The sequence below is a fragment of the Canis lupus genome, chromosome 20 (genome assembly GCF_003254725.2).
Source record: "Canis lupus dingo isolate Sandy chromosome 20, ASM325472v2, whole genome shotgun sequence".
NCBI classification, from domain to species: domain Eukaryota; kingdom Metazoa; phylum Chordata; class Mammalia; order Carnivora; family Canidae; genus Canis; species Canis lupus.
Genome location: NC_064262.1, coordinates 44,911,635 through 44,923,034, shown reverse-complemented (window position 1 = coordinate 44,923,034; position 11,400 = coordinate 44,911,635). Strand labels below are relative to the sequence as shown.

The following is an 11,400-nucleotide window of genomic DNA, read 5'->3' as shown; positions in this document are numbered from 1 at the left end:
CAGAACTGCATGTGGGGCTCAATCTCATGACCCTGAGATCATGACCTGAGCTGAAATCAAGAATCAGCTGTTTAACAGACTGAGCTGCCCAGGTGGCCCTATTCTGTTCTTTTGAATGGGCCATAAGTTTATATTTCCTTTTATGCCTTATGATTTTTTTTCTAAATTCATTTTTTTAAATTTTTATTTATTTATGATAGTCACACACAGAGAGAGAGAGAGGCAGAGACATAGGCAGAGGGAGAAGCAGGCTCCATGCACCGGGAGCCCGACGTGGGATTCGATTCCGGGACTCCAGGATCGTGCCCTGGGCCAAAGGCAGGTACTAAACCACTGCGCCACCCAGGGATCCCCTGATTTTTTTTTTTAAACTAGGCATTTGAACATTGTAATGTGGTACCCTTGGAAATCAGAGTCTCTGCTTGCCTGCTGGTTTTGTTTTTGTCTTTAAATTGTTGAAGGGTGGCAGACGCCGCCGCCCCGGAGTAGCCCTCGCCGTCCAGCCATGGTCAAACCCCACGACATCACCGTGGACTGCGAGCCTTTGGGCCCCGTCTCCTTCGAGCTGTTTGCAGACAGAGTTCCAAAGACAGCAGAGAACTTCTGTGCTCTGAGTACTGGAGAGAAGGGATTCGGTTACAAAGGTTCCTGCTTTCACAGGATTATCCCGGGATTTATGTGCCAGGGTGGGGACTTCACGCGTCACAATGGCACTGGCGGCAAGTCCATCTACGGGGAGAAGTTTAATGACAAGAACTTCATCCTGAAGCACACGGGGCCTGGCATCTTGTCCATGGCCAACGCTGGACCCAACACAAACGGTTCCCAGTTTTTCATCTGTACCGCCAAGACTGAGTGGTTGGACGGCAAGCATGTGGTCTTTGGCAAGGTCAAGGAGGGCATGAACATCATGGAAGCCATGGAGGCTTCGGGTCCAAGAAATGGCAAGACCAGCAAGAAGATCACCATCGCCGACTGCGGACAGATCTGATGAATCTAACTCCTGTTTTATCTGAACTTCCAGACCGTTCCTTTAGCTCAGGAGAGCACCCCTCCACCCCCACCTGCTTGAAATAGCCCAGAGTCTCCCACTCTCACTGCGGTTCTGCGGGCTCCGTGGTTCCTTTCCCCAGGTCTAGCTGGATTGCAGAGTTCAGTTTATGATGATGAAATAAAACCTAAACCACAAAAAAATAAAAATAAAAATAAAAAATAAATTGTTGAAGGGTGTATTATTTAGTTTGTGTAGGTATTTTTGCAAACTATTTTGTGCAAAGACTGTATTTTTTATTGTGTGTGGTTACTGGCTTCTCCGTTCTTTAGTTCAGATTCTGTTACTGTCTTTTTTTTTTTTTTAATTTTTATTTATGATAGTCACACACAGAGAGAATGAGAGAGAGAGAGGGGCAGAGACACAGGCAGAGGGAGAAGCAGGCTCCATGCACCGGGAGCCCGACGTGGGATTCGATCCCGGGTCTCCAGGATCGCGCCCTGGGCCAAAGGCAGGCGCCAAACCGCTGCGCCACCCAGGGATCCCTCTGTTACTGTCTTGATAGAGATTTCTTTGAATGCCAGGAGCTAAAAAAAGAACTGAAAAACAAAGCCAAACCCTACAATCAAACAACAAAAGAATCCACCTATCCTGTTTTTTGCAGATTGGTTCTGTGCTAGGGCATTCCTTCAACATTAAGCCAGGCTTGTACTGAGTCTAGGGATTACCCTGAGAAGAAAACTTAGTATCTTCTTAGGTCTTTTTCGTTTTCTTTTTAATATTTATTTATTAATGAAAGACACAGAGAGAGACAGAGACATAGGCAGAGGGAGAGGCAGGCTTCCCACAGGGAACCTGATGTGGGACTTGATCCCAGGACTCCAGGATCACGATCTGAGCCAAAGGCAGATGCTCGACCACTGAGCCACCCAGGTGCCCTTCTCATGTCTTTTCTGAGTCTAACGCTAGCTCTGGGCCATGAACATAGTTTTCTAAATTCCCCCCATATCTATGGATACTTTGAATGTCCTAATTTCCCAAAGAATCTCCCCCAACTTTTTTTTTTAATTTTTATTTATTTATGATAGTCACAGAGAGAGAGAGAGAGAGAGGCAGAGACACAGGCAGACGGAGAAGCAGGCTCCATGCACCGGGAGCCCGACGTGGGATTCGATCCCGGGTCTCCAGGATCGCGCCCTGGGCCAAAAGCAGGCACCAAACTGCTGCGCCACCCAGGAATCCCTCCCGCAACTTTTCATCCCAGAGTTTAGGTGATTGATTTTGACCATAACCTTTTATCCTGCGTGTTTGCAGGTTGTGAGTTCATCTTGCAGTGTTTTTGAGCAATGCACGCAACTTTTCTGGCCTGAGCTCTCAGTTAGGCAATTCAGAGATGAGCATTCTCTGTCAGTCCTACAAGAAGCCTCAAGTAGGTTAGAACAGACCTACAAAATAATTTGTGGGGGCAGCCCCGGTGGCTCAGTGGTTTAACACTGCCTTCAGCCCAGGGCGTGATCCTGGAGACCCAGGATTGAGTCCCACATCTGGCTCCCTGCATGGAGCCTGCTTCTCCCTCTGCCTGTGTCTCTGCCTCTCTCTCTCTCTCTCTCTCCTTCATGAATAAATAAATAAAATCTTAAAAAAAATAATTTGTGAATAAAGTCTGCTCTGCCTCCTCCAGAATCGGTGACCAGGGTTTAGCACTGGAAACACAGGCTGCATCTGCTAAACCACTACTGGTGAGCTAGGGAGGGCAAGAGCATCTTTGGCAGAGAAATTATCTCTTGGCAGGGGCAAGTAAAAATGCCACAAATCTTTCCTACCATTTTCAGACTGCCTTTTTTTTTTTTTTTGGCTTCAACATTTACTTAGTTGTTGCAAACCTTTGACTGTTTTCCCGAGTTCTGACAAAGTCAATTCTGATAGTTTTTTGTTTGATGTTCCTGTGGGGGAAGGAGAAGTTGGAGCCGTCCACACCACAATTTTGCTGATAAAGTTGTTTTTTTTCTTTTTTAAGATTTTATTTTTAAGTAATTTCTACGTCCAATGTGGGGCTTCAACTACAACCCTGAGATCAAGAGTTGCCTACTCTTCTGACTGAGCCAGCCAGGCATCCCTTTCTGATAAAGTTTTAAATATGCTTATCTCTTAAATGTATATATATATATATATATATATATATATATATATATATATACTATTATAAAAATAGACCTGGGGATGATCAAATCCCAGTTTCAGACAGAGACTTCCCTGAGATTGGAGAGGAAAGCATGATGATAGAGGGATAATGGAGAGCGTACAGGGGCTTCAACTCTTTGGGGAATATTTAGTTTCTTTTTTATTATTGTTATTTTGTTGTTTCTTTTCTCCTTTAAAGATTTTATTCATTTGAGAGAGAGAACAAGAGAGAGAGAGAGCTTAGCATGGGAGAGGGGGAGAGGGAGAAGCAGACCCTCTGCTGAGCAGGGAGCCCCGATGTGGGACTCAATCCCAGGACCCTGGGATCATGATCTGAGTCAAAGGCAGACACTTAACTAACTGAGCCACCCAGGTGACTGAATGTTTCTTTCTTTAGCTGGGTATGAGGTAGGTAACTGTTTAGTTATTTTATTATTGATATTTTTGTGTATACCTGAAATATTTCATGATGAAAATAAAACTGACAAGAGAAGGTTTGGCAGTTCCTCAACAAGTTAAACATAAAATTATCACATGACCCAGTAATTCCACTCCTTAGTATAGGCCCAAGAGAATAGAATGCAGGGGTTCAACTAAACTTATACATGCATGTTTATAGCAGCACTATTCACAGTTGCCAAAATATAATATAAATATTGTATGATTCCACTTGTATGAAATGTTCAGAAGAGGCAAAATTATAGGGAGAGAAAATAGGTTGGTGGTTGTCAGGGGCAGGGGGAGGGAGGTGGGGAGTGACAGCTAATGGGATGGGGTTTCCTTTAGGGGTGATGAAAAGTTCTGGAACTAGACAGATGTGGTGGTTACACAACACTATGAATGTACTAAATCCACTGAACTGCACATTTTAATATGATTAAAATGATATATTTTATGTTATGTGTCTTTTACACAATAAAAAAATTTTTTTTTTTTAATAATGAAACTGACTTTGCTCAAGAAGTAGCTCTTGCCATCGACTGGATACTTTTGGGGTGACTCTACATGCTCACAGATTTTTAATCTTACCTCAATCCTGAAGAGTGGGCAAATAAGCCTCTCCAGGTGAGGGAAATTGCCCTTGACAAGAGAAGGAATCCAGGATGTGAAGAGCTCACTAGCTCACAGAGCTGAGGAGAAGCCAAACCGGACATCAAACAGGCTTATCTGCTGTGAACTGTCTTTGGGCCTGGGTCTGTTTTCAAGTTCCTTAGCCAGGCTATCACCTCCAGGTTGTCTGTGTGAGAGTCTGACCTCAGGGCCTTTGAATAAGCTGTGTCTCCTTCTGGGATTTCCCTTCTCTCTACTCCTTTCATACTTAGTGCCTTCTCTTGCCCTTGAAAGGAGACCTGGCACATGAGAGATGTTAAAGCAGTACTGTGGAACGAACGAGTGAATGAATCAATAGATGGGTTTCTTTGAAGTACCTCCCATGTGAGCACTGTCCAATGACAAAAATACTACAGTTTAGCAACGAGTTTGATGTCCTTTTCTCAAGGGAAAACAATCCATGAATTGGGAGAGTATATGGGTCAGAAGCAGAGAAGCGCACTTCCTGAGGACTGTGGGATTTTATAGAACTTTAGAAGAAGCAACTCAGAAAGAGGGCATGATTGGCTAGGAGGGCAGGGATTTCCTACAAGGCTAGCATGTCCTGTTTTCTAGGGGAAGGTAAGCTAGCTAAAGCTGAATGGGAAGATCGTGATTGGTGTATGTTAGGCTTCCTGTAAGTGCAGACTGACAGGTTTAGATTTGTGATGTGGACAGGGCCACTGGAACGGCTTCTATTTTGTGAGTCCCAGTATACGAATTACCCTTATCAGAACAAAGGAGAAAGACCTGTGAATCTTCATAGCTGTGGCTTGTCCGGGGATCAGGACATCAGAGGAGGAGCCTGGCCCAGAAAGGTCAAGACACCTGCCAAAGATCACACAGCTAAGAACTGGGAAAATCAGGATTTGAACTTGAGTCTCCTTTCCCTGAGCGTGGGTTCATTCCACAATGCCTAAGTACTGCAAGCCCATCATATGCCTCACACTATGTGTATATCATTCCCATCCAGAGGTAGCAGAAGACAACGCCACTGCAGAAACTGCCTCTTTGGCATAAGGATTATTTTGAGACACAGGAAAAGCTCTGAATACAGTAGGAGTGACCTTTTGTACGGGAAATTTACATTTATAAAGGGGGGTCTCCATTTGTAAGAATGTGTCTCTCTCTCTCTTTAGGACAAGAAGGCTGGCTCTAAACCACAAGAGAATCAATGGAGAAGCACATAACTAGCCTTAGGCCCACCCCCGACATTTTTCTTTTGTCTTTATTATTTTTAAAATTATTTTATTATTATTTTTTAAGATTTGATTGATGAGAGACACACAGAGAGAGAGGCAGAGACACAGGCAGAGGGAGAAGCAGGCTCCCTACAGGAAGCCTGATGTGGGACTCGATCCCACGACCCCAGGATCACGCCCTGAGCCATAGGCAGACGCTCAACCACTAAGCCACCCAGGTGTCCCAATTTTTTTTTTAAAGATTTTATTTACTTGAGAGAGAGAGCACACTTGTGAATAAACAGGGGAGGGGCAAAGGGAGAGGGAGATAATCCCCAACAGACTCCATGCTGAGCGTGGAACCTCACATGAGGCTGGATTTCATGACCCTGAGATCATGACTTGAGCCAAAACCAAGAGTTGGATGCTTAGCTCACTGAGCCGCCCAGGTACTTCCTTTTGTCTTTAATTTTAGATGGTAATTAATTTAAGATAACAGGCCGTCTCAAAGGTTTACTATTTTCCTGTGTCTCTCCTATGTATACTTGAGGTATACATGTTAAACTTTTATTTTTCTCTTCTTAATCTTTTTTTTTTATTACAAGAGGTCTCAGCTGGGACACTTGGGTGGCTCAATGGTTGAGTGTCTGCCTTCAGCTCAGGACCTGATTCCAGGATCCAGGATTGGGTCCCACATCCACTGTAGGGAGCCTGCTTCTCCCTCTGCCTGTGTTTCTGCCTCTCTCTGTGTGTCTCTCATGAACAAATGGATAAATAAAAAAAAAAAAAAAAGAAAAAAAAAGGTCTCACCCAAGAGCTAAGAAGGATGGGGAGAAATTCTTCTTCCTTCCCACCGCATCTCACACTTAGCCTCAGGGTGGCCATATCTTGTCACGTTGGTGGCTCTGAAGGAGGTGGAGCAGGCTTGGGGCTGTCTGTAAGGGGCTCCACTCCTGGCCCCACTAGCTGCCAGCCATGTGATCTTAGCAAGCCTACCTCTCTGGCCTCAGTGTGTCATTTGTGAAATGGAGATTACACATCCAACTCACCAGGTTTTATAAAGATTGTGTCTTAAGCACTTGACACAAGATAGGGGCTCAGAAATCTCCCCCTTGGTATTTATTTCTTTACTCCACATTGTGCCGCAGAAGTAGGCATTCCCCCCTACCCCTTGCCACCCCCATTCCCTGCTGCGGATGTCTCCAGGGTCTTCTGCGTCCCTTTTCTGGGTCATGTGTGATCTGACATCTATCCCTCAGTCCCTGTGAACATGACCTTAGTTGGCAAATGGGCCTTTGCAGATGTAATTAAGTTAAAATCTGAAATGAGATCATTCTGGATTTATGGTGGGCCTTAAATATGACAGGTGTCCTTAGAGAGGGAAGAGGAGAGACAGAGAAGAGGAGAAGCCCATGTAGAGACAGATAACAGAGTTTGGAGTGATGTGTCCACAAGCCAAGTGTTGGGGAGAAAGAATCCTCTCTGCCCTTCAAGGTCCCTTTAGCAGGCCTAAGAAGCAAATTGACATGAGACAGATTAAAAGGAGAAACTTTTAAAAAAAGATTTTGTTTATTTATTGGACACAGAGAGAGAGTGAGCAAGCGAGAAAAAGAGAGAGAGAGAATGCGTGCATAAGCAAGGGGCAGAGGGAGAGGGAGAAGCAGGTTCCCCGCTGAGCAGGGAGCCCAATTAGGGCTCATGTAGAGATCATGACCCAAGCCTAAGGCAGACACTTAACCAACTGAGGTGCCCTGAATCTGCTGGGTTTTGATTGCTTTTAACTCAAAATACTGTTCCTGCTAAAGTAGCCCATCTTGGGGCTGCTTGCCCTTGGCCCCTACACAAGGAACACCCGGGACTACCACAAGCTGGAAGAGGACAGGAAGAGGCTTTCTTCCCCTAAAGCCTTTAGCAGGAGTATGTAAGATCCTGCAGATTCTTGATTTTAAATTTCTGGCCTACAAAACCACGAAAGAATAGTTTTCTGTTGTTTTAAGCTACTCCGTTGGTGGGATTTTGTTGCAGTGGCCTAGGAAACTAGTATAGTAATACTGGAGCTTGGTCCTTGATAAGATGCTGGTCTATGGGGGCACAGGGCCAGAATCAGAAACTCCAGTCTTGTGTGGGCAGGATAGTGCCAGGAGACCCCTCAGCCTGGGAACGGAACCTGGACAGAGAATAGGAAATGCTTATTGGAATATAGGACCTCAAAGCTTGGGTTTAACAGATAAATAGGAGTTTGTTGGAAGGAGACATTCTTTCTAAGCAAATTTGCCCAGGCCTGGCTCAACCCAACTCTGGCTGAAGCAGAGACATTGCTGCCCAACCTATCCTAATAATGGTTATTAATCCTAAATTTTTGGGATTATACCTCAAATCAAGCTTTATCTTTTCAGTGCTACTCTCTAAGGGTGTGTCATACTGAGAAACCAATGTTTGGAAGAGATTAGCAATGCTTCCAAATCTGCTGGGCATCTCAAGGGCTAAGCCGGGATTTGACCCCAGGGCTGGCTGTGGAACCCCCTAGATGACACAGGCACATGCTGGCCTGGAAGTACATTCACATAATGGGATATTAATTCTCCTTGTCCTGCAAACTCATAAGAAATTTTAAAATAACCTGCTTTTTTGCCTCTTCCAGATCTGCCATGACTGTGTTTGCCTCATGTCACGAGAAACAAACAATAAAAGTGGGTGTGTGTCTTGTGTGTTGTGTGTGTTTGACAAGAGTGACTATGGCCAAGAGTGGTGAGGAAAAATTCTGGGAGGTTTGGGGCCAAGCCAGGTGGTAGAAACCGCCTGACCCCTGGCCTCCATGCTGTTTACTTCCACCTTGAATTGGCCCCTGGGGACCCATCGAAGCTGCCAGAGAGGAATGCAGGGTCCTGGCCTGCTGAGCTCATCGCTGGCTGGCTGCCCACAGCCCGCCCCACTGCTCCTCCCAGCTTGGCCTTGGGGCTGGCTATGAGGTCATCAGCTAACTATGTTGTAAAGGAGAGCCAGATGGGCCTGGCTGCCAGCATTCTGGAGTTTGGTGAGCCGGAAACACCAAGGAGTTAATGTCCCCTCTTCCCTGTCCCTGGGGAACCCCGAGGCCCTCAGTGTAGCTGTGTACCCTTGGGAAATTCCAGGAATAAATTAATTACTGGTCCTGCTCATAAAGTGACAGATACCCACTCACAAGCCAGCAGCTCCACTCCTGGATTTGTAGAGCAGACCACTTTACTGCTAGGAAAAAAGATGAACCACACAACAGAGGAAGAGCAAGTGTCTCAAACATGGTGGTGGGTGAAAGACACCAGACAAAAAAGAGAATGAACTGGCTGGTTGTGTTCTATCAAGTTGGCCAGGGACACCTGGGTGGCTCAGTGGTTGAGTGTCTGCCTTTGGCTCAGGTCATGATACTGGGGGCCTGGGATTGAGTCCCCCATCAGGCTCCTCTCAGGGAGCCTGCTTCTCCCTCTGCCTGTGTCTCTGCCTCTCTCTGTGTGTCTCTCATGAATAAATAAATAAAATCTTTTAAAAAGTTGGATAATGGGCAAATTCATCCATGGTAACAGAGGTGGGCATGGCCATTATCCAGGGATAGGGAGAATGATGGGAGGGGGCCCATGGTGTTCCTGGGGCCAGGAATGATCTGGAACCTCATCTGGGAAGTGGTCCCACAGGACTACTGTATGTGAAATGTCATCGAGCCAAACGCTGAGATTCCTTCTTTTTGTTTTATAGAAGTCGTATTTCAATAAACATTTAAAAATGAAAGGGCAGGGGATGTGGAAAATATGCTGGCCACTATTCAAAAAGTTAAACACAGAATCACACAGTTAGGTGTCTTCCAAAAGTCACCTCATTAAGAAAACAAAAGACATGTTTGTAGCTCTTGGGGCACTTAGCTGGCCCAGTTGGAAGAGCACTGAACCGGTACAACCCAGCAATTGCACTTTTGGGCATATCCCCCCCAAGAACTGAAGACAAGTTCCTCAAATCCTTGCATACGAATGGCAGCCCTGTTCACAATTGCCAAAAGGTGATAATAATCCAAATGATCATCAATAGATGAGTAGATGAACAAAACATGGTCCATCCATCTGGTGGAGTATTACTCAGCTGGTAAAAAGGAACGAAGCCCTGACATTACGCTACACCGTGGATAAACGGATAAACCTTGAAAACATCGTGCTCCGTGAAAGAAGTCAGACACGAAAGGCCGCCTGTTGTATGATTTCACATATGTGTGTGACATTGTCACTTATAATAAGAAATATGTGTTTGGTCCTTGAACCTGGAATTCCTGTGATGAGAGCTGTGTGTCTTTTAAAAAATATTTTATTTATTTATTCACGAGAGACACAGAGAGAGAGGCAGAGACACAGGCAGAGGGAGAAGCAGGCTCCATGCAGGGAGCCTGACGCGGGACTCGATCCCAGGTCTCCAGGATCACGCCCCAGACCGAAGGCAAGTGCTAAACCACTGAGCCACCCAGGGATCCCCAATTTTTTTTTAAGTAGGCTCCATGCCCAACATAGGGCTTGAACTCATGACCTGAGATTGAGAGTTCAATGCTCTTCCGACTGAGCCAGCCAGGTGCCCCAAGAGCTACAAACATGTCTTTTGTTTTCTTAATGAGGTGACTTTTGGAAAACACCTAACTGTGGGAGTAGGGAATTTAACTTTCGGTCCCCCCAACCCCCGGCCTGAGGGGGGCTGGAGGTTGAATCAGCCCCCAACTGCCAATGATTTAATCAGTCATGCCAATGTGATGAAGTCTCCATAAAAAAACCCCAAAAGGTGTGGTGTTCTCCGGAGAGCTTCCAGGTTGAGCAACATGGAGATTTGGGGGAGAGGGCACCCCTTCCCACATACCTTGACGTATGCATCTCTTCATTTGGCTCCTGATTCATATCCTTTAACAGTCTTTGTAAAAAAAAAAAAAAACAGGGAATCCCTGGGTGGCTCAGCGGTTTGGCGCCTGCCTTGGCCCAGGGCGCGATCCTGGAGTCCTGGGATAGAGTCCCACGTCGGGCTCCCGGCATGGAGCCTGCTTCTCCCTCCTCCTGTGTCTCTGCCTCTCTCTCACTCTCTCTCTCTCTGTCTATCATAAATAAATAAATTAATTAAAACAAACAAACAAACAAACAAAAAACAGTCATCTAGTGAGTAAATGGGCTTCCTGAGTTCTGTGAACCTCTCTGGCAGAGGAACCGAACTCAAGGAGTGGGTTCTGGGAGCCTCTGATTTATAGCCAGTCTCTCAGGACCACAGTTAACAACCTGGACTTGCTCTGGGCATCTCAAGTGGAGGCAGTCTTGTAGGTCTGAACCCTGAATCTGTGGGATGCGACACAGGTAGGTAGTGTCAGGATTAAGTTGAATTATAGGACATCTGTCTGTCCTGGAGAACTGTTGGTGTGCGGTAGTCTAACTGCCTCCCTGCCCCACACATTGGAAATTGGGTGAGGTATACTTTTTTTTTTTTAAGATTTTATTTCTTTGAAGGAAAGAGTGCAAGTGAAAGAGCAGGAGCAGGGGGGATGGGCAGAGGGAGAAGCAGACTCCCTGCTGAGCAGGGAGCCTGATAAGGGATTCGATCCTAGGACTGTGGGATCATGACCTGAGCTGAAGGCAGACTCCCAACCGACTGAGCCACCCAGGCACCCTGGGTGCGTTATACTTAATAAGAAATGTCCGGAGCAGGCAAATCCATAGACAGAAAGCCGATTGATAGTTGCCAGGGGCCGGGGGAGGGAGGAGACGTGACGGGTCCTGGGGACGAGGTCTCCTTTTGCAGTGATGGAAACGTTCTGGAAAAGACAGAGGTGATGGCGGCACAACCTCTACGTGCCACTCAACTGTTCACTTGGAAGTGTTGAACTGTCTGTTAATTTTCTGTGAAGCCTCCACCTGACAGTCCTCCAGGTGAGCTAGGGGGTGAGTGGAGATGATTGCAGAGAAATCCAGG

The 11,400-nt window shown here is 46.0% G+C and overlaps 1 protein-coding gene across 1 annotated transcript; it reads left to right on the top strand.

Moving 5' to 3' along the window:
- Positions 1–490: 490 nt before the first annotated feature.
- LOC112666748 (peptidyl-prolyl cis-trans isomerase A-like) lies at positions 491–1,110 on the top strand. Its single transcript, XM_035702559.2, has one exon. It carries the CDS (start codon positions 506–508, stop codon positions 989–991), a length of 486 nt encoding a protein of 161 aa, XP_035558452.1. The 5' UTR covers positions 491–505; the 3' UTR covers positions 992–1,110.
- Positions 1,111–11,400: the final 10,290 nt, after the last annotated feature.

Bases quoted from the DNA above. Each gene is read 5' to 3' on its own strand.
- LOC112666748 (XM_035702559.2), top strand. From the start codon at position 506: ATGGTCAAACCCCACGACATCACCGTGGACTGCGAGCCTTTGGGCCCC.